Genomic DNA, 18,631 nt, shown 5'->3' on the forward strand with positions numbered 1-18,631 from the left:
CCCAAAGCCAGGCAGACAAAACAATGCACAGAGGGAGTAATTAGAGAACAATCAAGGCCTCACCTGTGGGTCTGATGAAGGAAAAGTTTGGGGGAAGTTCAGAAGGGGATTCTTGGAGGAGGTGGGCCTTGAGCTGGGCCTTAGAGGATGAGTAAGATTTAAGGAGGGAAAGTACGACAGCACATGAGGCCGGGCAGTGTGGTGGCGAGGGCTGACCACAGCTTGTTTTGTGCCAAGACCAGACCAGTGGGGTTGGAATGACAGGGAACTTTGTTGGGGTGTATTAGTTTGCTAGGGCTGTTGTAACAAAGTACCACAAATTGGATGCCTTATACAAGAGAACTCTGTTGTCTTGTAGTTCTGATGACTGGAAGTCCAAGGTCCAGGTGTCGGCAGGGATGGTTCACCTGAGGGCTGTCGGGGAGAATCTGTTCCCTGCCTCTCCCCTCGCTTCTGGTGTTTGGAAGCCAGTCTTTGGTGTTCCTTGGCTTGTAGAAGCATCACCCTGATCTCTGCCTTCGCTCTCACCTGGCGTTCTCCCTGTGTGTGTGTGCACGTGTGTGTGTGCGCGTGCGCGTGTGTGTGTGTGTCTGTCTCTGTGTCTGAATTGCCCCTTTTCATAAACGCGGTCATGTTGGATTAGGGGTCCCACCCTATGCCAGCATGACCTCATCTTAACTAATTACACCTGCAAGGACACTGTTTCCAAATAAGTTCATGTTCGAACCCCCTAACTGGGGCTTAGGACTTTAACACCTGCGTATTCAGAGGACACAAACCAACCCGTAACAGGTGGGTGCGTTGGGTCTTTTGTGGTTGTGAGGATCAGAACCCCAACTTGATCGAGCTGAAGCAAAAAGGCAGGTGTCCTGTCTAATGTAACCACATCTTAGGAAGGCTTGGGGTGGAGTTGAGCCTTTGGGGAGCTCTTCCCGGACTATTCTCTCTGTCTCTCCACTTCTTCCTGCAGGTCAGCTTCATTCATGTTCCCTCCATGACCACCTGACACTGGAAGCTCTCAGCCTCACCTCTTTCCATCTGTGGCCCCAGGAGGAATTCCCCCCACCACTCTAGTTTCATTTTATAAAATAAAGTGTCCCCCTTCTTCCCCCCAATTCATGTCTATATGGAACCTGAGACTGAAATAAGGTTTTTGCAGATGTAATTAGGCAACTTAAGATGAGTTTACACTGGATTAGCGTGGTCCCCAATGCCCGGTGTACTTATAAGAACACCATGTGACAATGGAAGCAGAGATCTGAGTGATGTAACTATAAACCGAGGAACTCTGAAGATTGCTGGCAGCCAGCAGAAACTAAGAAGATGCAAGGAAGCATCCTCCCTTAGAGCCTTCAGAGGGAACGCAGGCCTGCCAACACCTTGACTGCAGATGAGCTGAGCTTTTAGAACTGTGAGACAATATTTCCGTTGTTTTAAGCCCCCCCAGTTAGTGGTAATTTGGTGTGGTAGCCCTAATTAGCAAATACAGTTGTCTGTTCCATACGGACCAATCACTGTGGTCGGAGGAGGTGGGGTCTGTAAGATAATTACCCCCCTCATTTAAACCCCAAGGTTTAGAATTGGGGTCGGGTGGGAAGCAGCAAGGCAGAAGAAGGCATAAAGATGCGTAAGGCCAGCAGAACCGGAGATGTTCATGTCAGTGGATGGTAACGTTAGTTTCTTTTTATTTGGTACTTGCTGTGTAGTACCCATTGGCAGGATGTCTTACAGATATTGCTTCTAACCCTTAACAATAATTCTGCAAGTGTGATAGACTTTGCCGTTCCAATTTTCCATATGAGGAAGCAGAGACCCTGAGAGGTTAAGTAACAGCCACAGTCACATAGCTAAAGGAAGCAGAGCCAGGCTTTGAACTCTGTTGCCTAAGGCCTTGCCCCTCCTGCATTCCAGCTGCCAGCCCTGAGGAGGGACTGGTTCCCGGAGGGCGTTAGAGTGGACATAAGTGTTGGGCCTTGATGTGTAGGCTTTAGGGGGTGGCCACAGGCCCCAGGAAGTAATGTTAAGTCAAATCAGCTAATAGCGTGTGTGTGTGTGCGTGCGTGCGTGCGTGTGTGCAAGCTCCCGTGACTGATGGAAAAAGACATTTCGGGCAGAGTTAGCCAACATTGCAGGATGGATGGAGGGGCCCAAGGCAGGAGCTGTGGGAAGGGGCTCTTTCCATCATCCACATATGGCAGAGGTGAACTCTCCCTACAGAACCTTTTTTTAGCTGTCTCCTGGGGCTTGGGCAGGGCCAGTTTCTTCTCTCGCCATCCCCCTGGAGCTCCGAGCAAGTGTCCCGAGCTGGGCAGTGAGTCAGGAGGCTACAAGCCAGAGGATGAATGCCACGGTCACTGCTCTTGAAGGAGCTGGCTGGACAGCTGACCCCATGCCCTCTGGGACTGCTGGGGGGACTGCAGGGTCCTCATCTTCTCCTTGAATGAAATTGTGGCCTTTCCTCCCCTTCCCAGGGAGAAGGGGTGGGTCTCCACTTGCAACCCTCAGGGCTGGGGTTGGTGGTGTGGGCCGGCTGGATGTGCTCGCAGTGGTTTCTGTCTCCATGTGAGCCAAGCAGTTGTCTTTACTGGTGATGGCTGGTGGAGAAGCGATGATCTGGAGGAGTCCCAGGTTCTGCCCCACCCTACAGTGAACATAATTGCCAACCTTGGCCCAGTGCTCATGGCGTGAGAGGTGCTCATCCTAGTTGGGGGTTCCCAGAATATGACTCCAAGAAAAGGGTTCCAGTGCAAGTGGTTTTGTGGGAAGCTCAGGGTCTTCCAGTAGGAAGTGGGAACGTGGTCCAGGGAAGAGAAGTCAGCCGGTGGCTGTGTGCTCTTAAACCAGCTGCCCCAGTGGGTGAATGAAGGTTAATGCTGTGGGGAGACTGGGAAACGGTGCTAAACAGTCACCTTAGAATCATCCCACTCAACAGCCAAAGGAGAAGGTGGGGTGTTTATACACCAGCTTTCTAACTTCCTGAGTGATGGCTGCTCCAGAGCGCTGTTAATTCCTGCGGCTTTGGAGGAGGAGTCCTCAGGCACAGATGCAAATACAGAGAATTGCAAATCAGGCCAGAGAAGGAGGAAAGATCTGAGGGAATGGGGGGACACTGGCAAACTTTGCAGGCATCATTCCTGTAATCCTCACAGCTGCCCTATGAGGGGAAGTACTATTATTATTCCCATTTTACAGAGGAGCAAACCAAAACCAGAGAGGTTGAGTCACATGCTTGAGGTCACACAGAGAGTACCAGGCAGAGTCAGGAGCAGAAGCCAGGGCTGACTGCAGAACCCAAGTTCCTAACCACTGCGTTCCCTTGTTCTCTGTAAGGACCTCTGTGCTTTTCACAAGGTTTCATACTTCTGGCATTTGATGGATTCTCCCAGCATTCCTGAGTGGGAGGCGGGACAGGCAGATGGGGAACCTGGCAGGTCAAGGAACTGAATGTTTATTAAGTGTTTTCTCCTTCCCTAGCATGTGTTAGGTGTTTTCAAACACAAGGTCTCACTTAGTCCTCACAACAGCTCAGCGAGGTAGGTATCCCTTTCCCCATTTTTTCCAGATGTAGAAACTGAGATTCAGAGACGCTAAGTAACTTATTCAGTATCACACAGCAGGACAGTGGCTCAACTGGGAACTGAACCTTAGTGTTGTCTGACTCCAGAGACACACACCGTTCATGGAGGCGAGGGGCTGGTTCAAGGCTGCGCTGATGGGCCTGTGGGACCCGGTCTGCCTCTGAGGGCCATGCTCTTGCCTCTGACATCACCCCAGTCTTCCCCCTTGCCTTCAGCCCTGGGCTGGCCCTGGGCCTATGTTGCCTCGAGAGCCAATCAGATGGTAGCTGAGGAGGTGCTCTAAGGAGCCTGCTGGGAGGTCATCAGGCTCTCCTCTCCATCTCACCTCTGGACAAGGTGCTCCCCCTATGTGTGTGCAGGCAGGGGCTGGTGATGGGGGAGTGGGCTGCTCCCCCATGGACTTCTCCAGCTAGGAGCCCCCCTCTCCTCCCACTGCCCCCGTTCGCCGTCTACCTGATGCTGCTCCTTGGCAGCAGGGGGAGGCAAGCCCTCCACGTCCGCCTGATTTATGTTCATCGTTGAAACAATAATGTTTAATCTGGAAAGGGCTAATCAATTTTTTAGGCTGATTATGAATAGGCCAGCTGTGCCTGCTTCTTTATTCATGGAGCTTTAGGAACGAGCCCCTGTCCCAGGCCAGGCTCCCTTGGTGATTTCTGCTGTAGGGGGCCCAGCTTCAAGGAGTGGTGCCTTGGGTGCCTGGCCTGTGCCACTTTGGAGATGACTCCGTGTGTGTGTGTGTGTGTGTGTGTGTGTGTGTGTGTGTGTGAGACCAGAGAGGGTAAGCTGACTCCAGGTGGAGAACCGGATGTAGTGTGCATGGGTGCATGTCTGCCTGTGTAGAGGGTGGGATGGGCTGGGGAACAATTAGGGGAGCATTGGATGGAAGGTCAGTGTCACAGGGTCATAGAAGTGGGAGGGCGATCAAAAATCAAGTACCCTGACACCTCCTTTTACAAGTGAGGAATTAAGACCCAGAAAAGGTGAAGCAACTTCCCTAAGGTCACGCTGCTGGTTGGTGGCAGAGGTGGGGTTAGACCCCCCCTACTCGGAGGACAGAACACTTTCCACAGCAGTACAGGCAGGGCAGAGTCAGAGAAAGGTACTGTGTGGGCTGCTCTCCTTGAGTTATTGACATCATACAACTCTGACATCTCGGAGGAGCTTGTATTTTAGGTACAGAATGAGCTGTAGATGTAACTTAATGAGAGGTTAAGACAGGCTGAGAGAAAGTTCTCTGAAATTTGGGCTACAGTTTTCAGGTGTTCTTGGAATCAGTGAATAGGGTCTTAGGGAGGGGTGAGTTAGGACACTCTCTGAAAGAGGAGAAACCTGAGTTGGACTTCAGTGCTGTAAAAGGAGAACGAGCAGAAGGGCCTGGAGAGGGCCTTTGGGCAGGTGGAGAGGCATGAGCTGACGGGCAGAGGCAGGGCTGAGGATCTCAGGGAGGCGTCTGAATCTGAGCCAGACCAGGGAGCCTGTACCTCTGGGCCTGGGTGGTGTGCCTGCCCCAGAGGCTGGGGTCCCGCGTGTGGACCCTCCACCTCCCTTCCAGGACGTCACCAATCTTTTGCTGATTCGTTTATTGGCTCAGCAGATGTTTACCGAGCTCTGCTGTGCGGGCGCCGGGGGTTACGTGCATGAACAAGCTGCCGTCATGGTGCTCACGATCCAGTTGTGGGGACGGCAGATGCTAAACAAGCGACCAGGAAAGTGAAAATCTAATGACACTTGTGGTAAATGCCACGAGAGAGGAGGAGTGCTCTGAGTGTGGGGCTGGGTGGCCTTTCTGAGGACGTGAGGATTAAGCTGAGGCCAGAGGGTAATTAGGGGAAGGGGAGGCAGCACAGAGAACAGAGAATGCAGAGGCCTCAGGGTGGGGAAGACAGTGGATCTGCCTGGGGGCAGAAAAGGGGTGGTAGTGGCTGGACAGAGAGACACCCTGGAAGGTGAGGCTGGAGAGGTGCTGGGCCCGTTCGGGACAGCCGAGGTTGGCACTGACCGGCTCCCTGCAGAGGATGGCGCAGTCCAGCCTGCAGGCTTGCAGGGGATCAGGGTGGAACTGGGCGACCAGTTACAAGGCTCCTGTGGTTGTCCAGGCAAGAGGTGATGGTGACTTGGACGAGGCGTGGACAGACGTGCTTTGGAGGCTGAATCAACAGGACTCAAGGATGAATCACGTGGGGAGGGGCCAGGGAGAGGGAGGTGCCACAGTGGACTCCTGGGGTTCTGACCACAGCACTGGAGGGGACGGTGAGGAGAGTGTGTTAGCAGGTCAGCCTGCAAGCAGTTTGGGGAAGGGTCTTTCTACAGGGCTGGGGTTTGCACTGTGGCTCCCTCTCTCCTTAGTGGTCAGAGAAGGCCAGAGAGTCCACATGGGTTTGAGTAATTTGGGGTTCAGCATTGAGAGGCTGGGATCCAGCATTGGGTTCCTGGTTTCCAGATATTAAAAACGTACCCTGATCTGACGTGAGCTCTAGGGCCGTGTGTGTGTGTGTGTGTGTGTGTGTGTGTGTGTGTAACGGATTTTGTAGAAGGAGAAGCTTTTACTTCAACAGCTGGAACAGCTTCTGCAAATTAACTATGTCATCAGCATTGTGATGAGGGGTCTCTCATGGGCCCCCACTGCTCCTCCCATCTTTGGTGTGTGAGCCGATGACAGGTAGTTCTGCGTGGGGACTGAAGCTCCTTGGGAAGAGGGGAAGATGCTGTTTCAGCCAAGCAGGTTTTAGGGTTTGGCCTGGGGGCTGGGAAGGAATGACATGTAGGAGGCAGCTGGGGGAGCAGAGGACACCTTGCCCTGGGAAGCGGGTGAGGACAGGACTGGCTCTAGGTGTGCCACCTGGCTCAGCAGAACTGGAAGCAGTTATGTGCCCTTCCTGTTTCCACATCTCAGGGTTTGCACTTGACCTGTGTTCCCCCCACTGCCAGTGCAACCTCTTGTCACATTCCCCAGCTTTCTAGCCCTTTCTCTGTCCTGGGAAATGCAGCAAAACAATAAAACCCGACTTGTACTGAGAGTGTTACACTAATGCTCTATTTCACGGCCTGTTTTAGGTTCCTATTGCTGCTGTAACGAATTACCACCAATTTAGTGGCTTAAAACAGTACACGTTCATTATCTTGTTGTCCTGTGGGTGAGAAGCCCTGAAATTCAGGTGCTGGCTGCTGCGTTCCTTCTGGAGGCTCTGTGGGAGAATCTCTTTGCCTTTGCCAGCTTCTAGAGGCTGCCGGCATTCCTTTGCTTGTGGCCCCTTCCTCCATCTTCAAAGCCATCAGCATAGCTTCTTAAAATTTTTTTCTCTCTCTTGTCCTTTCACCTCTGTTTCCATTGTCATATCTCTGCTCTGACGCTGACCCTCCTGCGTCCCTTTTATAAGGACCCTTGTGGTTCCATTGGGCCTACATGGGAATTCAGGATACTCTCCACATCTCAAGAGTCTTACCTTCATCACACCTTTGGGGATTGGGATATGGACATCTTTAGGGGGCAATTTTTCTGCCTACCACAGGGCCAGATGGTAAATATTTTAGGTTTTGCAGGCCACACACTCTCTGTTGCAACTACTTAATTCTGCCGTTGCAGGATGAGAGTGGCCATAGACAATAAGTAATGAATGGGCATGCTGTGTCCCAATAAAACTTTATTCATGGTCATGGAAATTGAATTGCACGTAATTTTCACATGTCACAAAATATTATTATTTTGATTTTTCTCTCTTAAAAATGTAAAAAAGTATTCTTTGCTTGTGGGCTACAGAAAAGCAGGCGGTGGCCTGGATTGGCCCACGGGCTATAGTTTCCTGGCCCCCTGCTCTAGATGCATAATATCCTTTAACCTTTAGAACTCCCCTACCAATGGGCATTATTATCACTCCCATTTGCAGAACGTAAGTGCAGCTAAGCAGTTTGCCCAAGGCCACTTGGCTATATGTTGGCAGGTAGGGTTAGCCAGGCGTGTGCGTGGTTTCCCCCAAATGTGAGCTTTATCTTCCCCGTAGATCCAGCAAGTCTGGGTTTACCTCCCTCTAAAATTCCTGGGCACTGCTGCTGTCACATGCAAAGTAAATCTGGGAAACTTCTTATTGGATGGAACACGCTCAGGTGTTATAGAAAGACCACAAGGGCTTTGGTACGCGAACCCTCTTGTTTGGGGCTCTGAGGCATAGGAACATAGCTTGGGCTCATTTGCTGTGTGTCGTTTTGCCACCTCCCAAAGGCTAAGGAAGTCTGTCCTGACAGCAAATGGTGCCGCTATAAGCAAAGAATGCTTAGGCTTTAGTTTTTCCCTTCCTATATTTTTGGGTGTAGGAACATCTGAAGGTTGTTGGGAGAAGGCCTTTGGGGTTTTGTGAGGGTGAGCCCATTTGGTTTTAGAAGTATGAATGCGAGTCACTATGGCCAGGCTTTCTCCGCCGTGGGCATGAGCTGTGGATGAGGACCCTCCTCCTCAACCAGGGGGAGACCCGGGGAGCCCAAGTGGGCCTGGATTCCAGGTTGGGAGTTGGTGGTCATCTTCTCTCTGGCTCTCTGCTGTCTCCATAACTTATTCCCCTTATTCATGGTTCACACAGGCTGTCCCCTCTGCCTGGAAGGCTCCTCTTTCCTTTCTTCAGCTAGTTAACTCGTGAACTGGCTCCTCATCCTTCAGAGCTCAGTTCTTTGTCTCCTCCTCTAAGAAGTTCTCCCAGCCTGGGTTTAATCCTCTGGACACAGGCTCTTATGGTACCAGCTACCTCTCTCTTCATGCACTTATCAGAGCTGGCCGTTTATCTTTCTTGGTGATCTCGTGATTAATTCCTGTCTCCCTATTGGACTTCACATTCCTGTAGTAACTCCAGAGGCTGGTGGCCGTACCCAATTTGGACTCACTCCCCATTGAGTCCCCACTGACCAGCACAGGGCCCTGCACATAGTAGTCACTCAATAAGCATTTGTTGGATGAATAAACGAATGACCTTTAGGGAATATATTCTACTCTGTACAATGGGGGTGATTGTATCTCCTCTACCTTAACCTTAAGAGAGGGTTGAGAATTACATAAGAGCAAGATATTATGCAAATACAAGGAATTACCCATGGTTGAGCATTCAGTGCCTGCAGAGCAAAGATATCCTGACATCCCTTATTCCAACCAAGCTCAAGTTCAAGGAAGAGTCCTCACATGAGCTCAACCTGCCCGATTCTTGGGTCTGAGCTCCTGGCACCACCCGTCTCTGGACCCTGGGATGGGGTGTGAGCACTTGACTCACGGGCGCTCTGCAGCTCCACAGACAGCTCATCACCTCTGTACTCTGATCACCCAGGGGATGCCTGCCCTGGTGGGGCCCTGGCTGTGGGAGTCCTCAACTTCATACAGCACTGCCTAGGATCTCTGGTATCTTTACCACAGAGATCTCTGTCACAGGCAGAGACATAGACCTGTCACCCTGTGCAGCTGGACAAGTTATTAAGATGGGAAATGTTGAAAGATTAGATTTATGACAGCCAATGGTGGGTTATGAACAATAATTTATCAAATGTCAGTGCCTGCAGCCTACAATTTACAGAAGGTTTGCTTAAACTGAGAAGATCTGATTGGACTGTGCCCTCCCCCACCTCTAATGAATGACAGATCTAATGGATGGCTTTCTGGGCTGGCCGGCCACACTGGGTGTTTATCTGCTTTTTATTAATCATTATTATCACAACATTTCCATAGAGTCCCTCTACCCACAGCTCTCGAAGTGCCCAGCCACCTTGAGGGAACTGTAGCCACTTCCGGGAGGTGTTTTAGCTATCCTGGATCAGCTGGAAGGCCTGGAGTCCCCTCACCAGGAAGTGGATGGGGAAATCAAACCTCACATCCATTCATTCACTAGGAAATACATACTGGGCACCAGTTGTGTGCCAGGTGCCTTGGATGCAATGCTGAGCAAAACAGAAGTCTATCATCTAGAAGGAAAGAGGGAGATGAAGCAAATATAAATTGAGGCAAAAGTGCAGTTGTGTAATTGCTCTTGAGGAAGGCAATGAACTCTGAGAATGTACACAGGGAGGCTTCCCTGAGGAGGTGACAGTTGAGCTGTGATTTGAAGCATGGGTAGGAATTCCCTCGATGAAGAATTCCTATTCATTCCTTCTAGGCAGAGGGGATGGCACGTGCAAAGGCCCTGGGCAGTGAGGGAGTATGCTGGTGGTCAAAAGAGGCCATCTCTTCAGGGCAGATGGAGCTTGGGGAGGGCAGAGGGAGGAGAAGGGGCAGGACATATAGGCAGGGTCAGACCCTGTGGGTCGTGCTAAAGATTTTGGTCCTGGGAAGTTGGTGAAGTAGTTGAAGCAAGAAGTGACATGATCGGTTTATGTTTGGAAAACTCACCTTAGCTGTATGGGGAAGATGGCTTGGCACAGAAAGGAACATGAGTGGGCAGACCAGTTAGGAGTCTTTGGGTGAAAGAGGATGGTGGCTTTTACTCACTGACAGAACAGACCTGAGAGCCTCCTTGTCCAGAGCTCTTTTCATTAGACCACTGTGTCCTCTTCATGGAGGCATCAGATGGGGCACCCACCACTCCTGCTACAATTATTGGGGGTCTTCTGTAGGCTCTATTCTAGACCCTTTATGTATGTTGTTTTGTACAACTCTATGAGGTAGGTTCCCAAATTCCCACTTTACAGATGAGGAAGCTGAGGTACAGAGGGATTATGTCACCGCCGAAGCTGATGCACCTTGGAGCCAGAATTTGAGTCGGGGCAGTTTGACCCAGAGCTTGCGTTGGAATCACTATGCCTTGCTGCCTCTCAGATCCGACTGTCCTGGCCAGCAGGTGGGCATTCCCAGGGAGCATGCCCATGGCCATCCTAGGGTGGGCTGCTCCTGGCTTCTTGCTTCTCCTTCTGTCAGCTACTTGTTACCATCCTGTAGGAGGAAAGAAGCTTGGTCTGACCTGTGACGCCCTTGGCAGAGCCAGGTAGATGATTATCCTGTACCTGGAGGCTCTTCAGCAAGTTGGTAAGAGTTTAGCATCGTGCCAGCCTCCTTGCAAGAACTTAGACAGGAATGCTGTTTTGTAATTTCTGGGGAGGACCCTTGTTGAGAAGGGCCTCAGGTTCTGCTGTTGGCCTAGCTTGGCAGTAGCAATAGCTAATGGCTCTGCAGAACCAACACTTTGATCTTTTAGAACCCCAGAAATAACACAGATTCCATGGAAAACAGGTTCTAGGTGTCCCTGAGCTATTATTGTCGTTACGATTTTTATTATAATGAATTGTTCTGAGTGGGAAGCTGGAGGTGGGGCTGCTATTGAGTGGGGAGACGGAGAGACACCTGGATGCCTTGTCCCCTCCCCTGACCCCCCAGGGTCTACATGGCGATATTGGGGGTCCCCTCTTCTTACCTTGCCTGAAGGTCCTTTCAGGGTTGGGTTAGGCAGCACTGGGCAGGGGGCGCTCTCTCCAGCAGGTACTGCTAAAATGCAGGTGTGTTTTTCAGAGGCTGTTGCCTTTTTCTAGTAGGACATTCGGCTGCACCAAGGTCTCCTCATGGCTAGGGACTGCCCGTTTTGTTGGCCCATGTTCCTAGCATGGTGTCTGTCATTTGATGGGCCTGCAGTAGATATTCATTGGCTTAGGCTAAGAAATGGCAAATTGGTTTCATTTCACATGTTAACTTTTGTCAGTTGGTAGTGGCTGCGTGGAACACTGGGTTGAGAGAGATTTTGAGGCATCATCTGGGCCCAGCAGGAATGAAGGCTGTGATTGATTCGTGATGTCTGGCAGGGTGTGCTTGGGGTACATTAATTAGCTATTGCTGCATAACAAATTACCCCAAAACTTAGTGCCTTAAAACAACAGACATTTGATATCTTACAGTTTCTGCGGGTCAGGAATTTGGGAGTGGCTTTACTGGATAGCTTTGGCTCAGTCTACTCGTGAGGTTCCAGTCAAGATGTTAGCTGGGGTAGAGTCATCTGAAGGCCTGAGTGGGGAGGGAGGAGCTGCTTCCAAGATGGCGCACTGTTGGCAGGAGGCCTGGGTTCCTTACCACGTGGACCTCTCCACAGGTTGCTTGAGTGTCCTCGTGACATGGCAGCTTGCTTCCTCCTGAGCAAGCATTCCAAGAGAGAAAGCAAGGAGGACATCTTGGTGACGGTCTTGGGAATTGGACACCGTCACTTCCTCCATGTGCTGTTTGCAAGGAGTGGGTCATTAAGTCCAGCCCCTACTTGAGGGGCAGGAATTGCAGCAAAATGGGGTATCAGCTGATAGGGTGACCGTGAGATGTCGGGGTTCCTGGTGCTGAGAAGGGGGATGGATTTTCTGCCCAAGGCAGACATCAGACATCAGTGTTTTGGCAGAGTCCTAGCGAGCTAGAGCTCTATTATCTGCCTCAGGCTGGGGTGGGTATGCTTCACTCCAGCCACTCCATTAGTACAGGGACTTGTCCTTCCCCCCATCAGGTAGCAGTGGATTGCTGCTGGCACCCAGCCAGGTGTGGGCTGGGCCATCTCAAGACCTTGAGAGCCAGATGTTGTTTGCTGCTGATGCCATGGTAACCTGCTCAGGTGCCCTGGGCAGTCTTCCTGGCTCCTAAGTGGGAACTGCCTGGCCTTGGCATCAAGGCCTGGATTTGCTTCTGTCTACATCCGGATCTGGCCAGTTCAGGGTGTGCTGGATTTCTTAGCATTATCTTTTGGTGATGTCGTTTCTGAATCCAGAATATGTCTGATGTGAATGAGTATGGGGACAACAGGATAGAGTATTTGAAATTGGACCATCTTGGAAAATCTGGGACATCCCCCATCTTGTGACTGATGGGCCAGTCCCGATGAGGCTGGGACTGCCTGGGCTGCAGGCTCTGGTGGGGCTGGCTAAGAGACCCAAGTGAAACTCCCCCCAGGGGTCATGTTGAGGCTTCTCTAGAAGGTCCTGACTTCCGGCCTCCTTATTTTGGGCTGAATGAGGACCTGGCCAGTGCTTGGCTGCTTAACGTGGCATTTTGGAAACATTGCCCGGTAACCTGGCTTTATGGGAATCCTCCTGGTTGATTTTCTGGAGGGTCTCTCACTTTGCCCAGTACTAGGGCATCACGTCACGTGGTCTCTTGATTCTTGGACCCCAGCTGAAGGCAGTCTGCTGACATTTTTTTTTCTTCCTGTTTTATTGAGATATAATTGACATCCATCACTGTATTAGTTTAAGGTGTAGAGCGTGATGGTTTGACTTACATATATTGTGAAATGATTACTGCGGTAAATTTAGTTAACATCCATCATGTCATACAGACGTGCTGAAGTCTTAACCTGAGCCCCTGGTGAGCTAAGCCCCTAGGAGGTGACAAATTTCTTCTTGCCCTTCTCCCCACCCCTTACACACACACACACACACACACACACACACACACGCACGCACACACACGCATGTGCATGCACACACACACACACACACACACACACACACACACACCCCAGACCATACAAAACTAGAGAAACTTTTTCCCTGATTATTTTTCCTTTTCCAGACAGGGACATTGATATATTTGAATCATGGGCTGACAGTAATTAAAAAGCACATAACGTCATTTTAAAATGTAGTTGTTTTAGTTAATTGATTTTGCCGCCAGACCCAGAGGGAGAAAAAAAAGAACAGGGGAGAGAAAGCCTTAGAAGGGGAGAGAGGCGTCTGCGAGGGACTGGAGGCGGCTGAGGGCCCCGCTTGAATCTAATTGCTACAAATGCTGCAGGTTGTTTCTGCTAATGCTTTTCTGCTGAAGGTCTGGGGGATGAGGCCTGATTGGAGGGGGGTGACGTTTGTTTCAGCTGCACGAGGGGTAAAATTCTGCTTTCGGGACAGGGTCTATTTTTCCTTACTCTCTATCAGCATAAAGTACTTCCAGCGAACACTTTGAATCAAGGTTCCATTTACAGATACTTTATTCATATTTAATTACAGCCTGTAGCCCCAATCGTTAATTACGGTTTTTTATAAGCCGGCTAGGAACATTCACTAGCAATCAATAACTGTGTGTGTGTGTTGTGTGTGAGTGTGTGTAAGCACAGGAGGGTGTGGGTGTCTGACGTGCTTACTGATAAAGGGGAAGAGGATGGCTGCAGGGGCACCCCGGAGGTGGTGGCAGTGCATGGATGGGGTGGGGTGGGCGGGGTATCTGCCCAACAGGTTCCCTGGGCCGAGTGGGTAGTGCATCCTCACTTGCCATGCCTCTTTGCTTCCACTGGTCAAATTGAGGATTTGGGCAAGTCCTCACAGCTGGGCCTCGTGCAGGGTGCTGAATGGGCACCTGGGCTTTGGTGGTATCTTGGGACCCGCCCGACCCCTGGTGGGAGCAGGGAACTGTGGGAGGCCCCCCTCCGCATTCCCTGGGGATATGGGGGACCAGTCTTCCTCTTACCCTGAAGATTGGGATATGCTTGCCTTGACGCGTTCCTCCCCCCACCTCCCCACCCCCTGCAGCGCTCCTGGCAGCTGTTCCTGCCACACAGCCCTAGTGATGCCACGTCACTCTTCAGTTGCAGTGACTCTGCAGCGTCCCTGCAATGACTCTGATTTGAAGACTGGTTGTCCTTCTCAGAGAACGAGCAAGTGTTCCCAGGGAGCCAGGCGGAGGCTTGGGGTGGGAGTGGGGTCAGATGACCCCCAGGTCCCCTTGCCCATCCTAGCTGCCGGAGGTGAGGGTCTGAGTTCACAGCTTTTCTCTAGAAAACATTCTCCTTGGTGCTCCTTCAGGAATTACCAGAGGCTTTCCAAGGAAGTGGTGTTGATCTCATGTTGCGGACAGGAATGTTGCTGAAGTTCCATCTCCCTTCGGTTCCTGGATCCCAGTCCCAGCAAGAGGGTGGGAAGGAAATGGAACTCTCATGTACTGGCCTCTTGGGGGTACCGGGCACCATGCCCAGGTTTCTTTCATCTATCCCTGCTGGGGCCTGAGAACACACTGTGTCAGTCAGAGCCCCTTCAGTTGTGTGTGACAGAAAACAACTCAGACTACCTTCAGCAAAAGAAAGATATTATAGGGTTGGGCATCCAGGCACGGCTAGACCCAGGGGCCAGCCATTGTGACCAGGGTTCACCCTCTCTCCTGACTCTGCTTTCCTCTTTGTTGCTACTGTGTGACCCCTGGTAGCCCCAGGCTTCAAGTTCAATTTTCAGCTTCAAGTTGAGCAGAAAGAAGGAGAAGCACTTCTACAGTTCAAGCAAAAGTATAACAATTGAGTCTGATTGGACCACTTGGGTCAATCTCTGATGTAATCAGTGTGGCCTGAGGTACCCGGGGTTCTGAATGATCAGGCCAGGGTCTCACCCCCACTCTGGAGTAACAGGTGGAGTCCACCTAGGTAAATCGCACTCGTGACATGTGCTTTTATGTGTGAGGCCTTTGGAATAGTAGCAGTGTGGGAGTAGGATGGTCCAGCCATTTCAAAAGGAGGAAAGAGTTGATACAATCCCTCTCTGATAGAAAGAATAGTGGATTCAGTCCTTCAACAATATTTGTTTAGCACTGACCAGTTCCAGTCCTGTTCTAACTGTAGGGAAGTCAGCAGCAAACAAAACAGAAAAAAATTGCTGCCTATTTAGAGCTGATGTTCTAACGCGCTATAGGGCTGACGGCCCTTTCGTTCTTAGTCTAAGCCCGGGTCCAGGATAAAGCGTTCTTGTGTGGAGAGACCCAGGGTGATTCAGGGGGATGATGTGGGAAGAATCTGGCCCTTAGGGAGCCCAGAACTCACGAGGGAGGTAAAAAGGCAAGTAGGGGAAGGGGGCAATAGGAGGGGTACAAATAAATACCCAATAAGGAAGAAGGGGGATGGGAAGCCAATCTGTACCCATCTCCCGTGACAGAAAAGGGTAGGCCCCTCCCGTGTTGCCTGGACCTTTGGCCCCCGCAGGATGTTGATAAATGGCATGGAGTTAGTGAAAGCTACCAAAATGATGACAGGACTGGAGGGAGTGATTTATGAGATGAGATTAGCAAAGTGATGGTGCAGCCTAGCAAACAAAGGGATGGGGTGGTGGCCGTGGGTCGTGTGACCTCTGAAGTCCAAGGAGAGGAGAGGGGCTGAGGGGTAGGATGGAGTGGCTGCTGCCGAAGGGGGACAAAGAGAGGCAGCAGGGGCACGGACTGAGTGGACCTCAGCATGAGAGCCTGGGTGGTGTGAGAAGGAGCGGAGGCATGTGGCATACATATGCACATTTGCGTGCGTGCGTGCGTGTGTGTGTGTGTGTGTGTGTGTGTGTGTGTGTGTGAATGTCTGGCCTTTCCAGAATTGTGAGGCTATACAGGGAATTCAAGAAATGGAGGGGATGAGAATTTCAGACCTGGACAATTTTGCAAAAGGCTTTTGGGGCCCTTCTTCCCATCTGGTAGAATATTCATATCTGGACCATCTATCTGACCACTCAAGTCACACAGACCTTTCCTTCAGGAGAATTGGAATGGCATTTCTAAGAGGGAAGGAGGGAAGGAAGAAGGGAAGAGAAGATGGAAGAGTAAGGGGTATATGTTCCATTTCATAGAGTAAGTGAGGCGCAGAAGGGGCAGGGATCTGCCCAAGGTACTTGGGGTGGCATCACACCTGAAGACCAAAAGCAGGGCTCTGGTGTGCAGAGATCTCTGCCAGGTGGCTGGGTCAGGAGTGGACTTGGGGACCCATGTTGAGGCTCAGGCAGCAACAAGTGGTAGCTGTTGGGTTTGGAGCCTCTAGCCTGGGCTTCCTTGAGCTTTCCGGATTGGCGGGGTTGGAACATCTTCCATCTGATCCCCGGGCTTGGGCTGCCCTGGGCCCAGGTTCTGTTAACTTTTGATCATATCCATATGTGAGAGCCTCGGAGACACAATGGTGAGTAATTAAATAGGTGGATGATGCACGGTTCTGAACACTCGAGATGGCACTTTTTTGGCTTTAAATGGAGGTGCTCAGGGTACCCCTGCACAGGTATGAGACCCACCCTCCACGTGTGTTTTCTGTCTCACTCCCTGCCCTGGTGGCTGGTGTGAATTTCCATGGCACTAAAGGGCCCAGGCAAAGCAATTGATAGAGGAGAAAATCTGTCTTGGGGGCACTGGGCAGTGCTGGCCCTGGCCCATCCTCCTGGCCCCTCTCACTGAATTGAGTCATCTTAATTGCTCTGTCCTCTCTCCACTCTTGACAGATTCATGATTTGTTCATGAGCTTTGATGACACCCCTCTGGGAGCTGCCTCCCTGGCCCAGGTCCACAAGGCGGTGCTGCATGATGGGCGGACGGTGGCCGTGAAGGTCCAGCACCCAAAGGTGCAGGCTCAGAGCTCAAAGGACATTCTTCTGATGGAGGTGAGAGCCTTCCACCTTCCCCTTCCTTCATACTCGTTCTACATTTCCCTGGGATCCAGGCAGTCCCAGTGAAACTGGTTCAAGGCCTATAGTTTGGAGTGTGTGTGGCCCTTTGAGCAGCAGAGTGAAAGAGGAGAGCTTGAGACCACAAAGGAGGTGTCATGACAGCACTGTGACCAGGGGACCCATGGCAGGGTTGCTTGATTTTTGATTCATTCCTGGGAACTGTCTGTGGGTGGTCTCAGAACACGGTGGGCAGCTGCTGGGGCCAAGGAGACCTCAGGGGGATATTGTAGAAATGAGACGACCCACAGGTGACTTCCTTGGGGGTAGAAAAAGTTACTTCCTAATTTGTTAAATTATAACAAAAGGGAGCATGTGGTCAGTCAGGGGATATGGAAATGACAGGCAGATCACATAGAAATATTTATGCAGATTGCACATTTGCTTCCCTGATACTTTGCTTTGAATGAACAAAACGTGTATGCCCTAAAATGGCCCTGGGACAGCTGTAGTGGGGACTGTGCCTCTGGACTTTTCTAGCTCCATGCCTGGAGCAAGGAAAAAGGGTGAGCGATCAGGGTTTGGGCGGTAGCCAGCACCCCCAATGGAGGTCAGCAGTCTGCCTACCCTGCCAGATTGTCCCTCTCCTTCTTTTTCTCTTTCCCTTTCCTTGGTTCCCTTTCCTCACTTTGGACACTTAGTTTATTCTTCCAGCTCACTTTGACTAAACTTAACACGTATGTAGGACACAAGAGTGAGTGACCCGCATCTTCATCTTCGGGGAGCTCCCCGTTTAGTGGCGCAGACAGGCTTGTACGCAAAACAGCCCTTGACTGTGAGCTCCGTCAAAGGGGTGCTTGCAGAGTGCCGTGGAGCCCTGTGCCTGGAATGTTGGGGGCATCAGGGGGGCTTCACCAAGGCACCCACGAGACAGCCGGGCAGCGGAAGGATGACCCAGCCTGTGCGAAGGCCCTGAGTCTTAGGGGAGCAGGGTGTGCTTGGAGAGCTTCAGCTGGTTCAGATGGAACGAGCTGGGCGTGGGTGCAGATGAGGCTGGGAAGGTAGGCAGGACAGAACATGAAGGGCCTCGTATTCCAGGCTCAGGCACAGAATGGTATACATAGTAAGTACGTATTTACTGTGGAACCGAGCAGATCTGATTTTCTTCTGTAGTCAGTGGGGAACCATTTAAGAATTTTAATCAGGGGAATGTCGTGATCAGATGTGCCTTAGAAATAAAAGTCTGTTGACAGTCTGGAGGATGTATTGGAAGGCAGAAAGACTGTAGCCAGGGAGACTAATTGAGGGGCTGCAGCCTTGGTCTGAGAGAGAAAAGACGATGTGAACCCAGGCAGTGTAATGGGGGTGGAGGAGAGGCATGGATTCACAGGGTGGAATCATCAGGACTTTGTGACCAGCTTTACATGGGATGGGGGGAAATACTGGTATGAATGAAAATGAAAACAAATTGTAAGTTTCTGGCTTAAATGATTAAATTTAGGTGCCTTTAACGATGTGTATCAGTCGGGATTCAGTTGGGGGATAAAAGAACTTGCTCTAGGTATTTCAGAGGGAATTTAAAACAGAACATGGAGTTCACAGGGGATGGAATTGCTGAGAAGCCAAGTGGAATGGTGAGATAGTCACCAGTAGCAGGAAGCCACTGCCACCCTCCAGGTGGAGGGACAAGGAGAAGAGGTGGTTCCCTGGAGCCCAGGTGCTGGGGCCACCTGAGGGGAGTGGAT

At 51.1% G+C, this 18,631-nt stretch overlaps 1 protein-coding gene across 10 annotated transcripts in view; it reads left to right on the forward strand.

The window, feature by feature from the left end:
- ADCK1 (aarF domain containing kinase 1) overlaps positions 1-18,631 on the forward strand; it is a 116,923-nt gene that overhangs the window by 54,390 nt on the left and 43,902 nt on the right. For all 10 annotated transcript variants that reach the window (XM_029237473.1, XM_029237476.1, XM_029237472.1 and 7 more), the window contains one exon: positions 16,725-16,883. In XM_029237473.1, coding sequence (XP_029093306.1) covers positions 16,725-16,883 — 159 coding nt within the window. The remainder of the gene's footprint in view (positions 1-16,724; positions 16,884-18,631) is intronic.

Source organism: Monodon monoceros, unplaced genomic scaffold (genome assembly GCF_005190385.1).
Source record: "Monodon monoceros isolate NGI ecotype Baffin Bay Population unplaced genomic scaffold, NGI_Narwhal_1 Super_Scaffold_21, whole genome shotgun sequence".
Classification (NCBI taxonomy): domain Eukaryota; kingdom Metazoa; phylum Chordata; class Mammalia; order Artiodactyla; family Monodontidae; genus Monodon; species Monodon monoceros.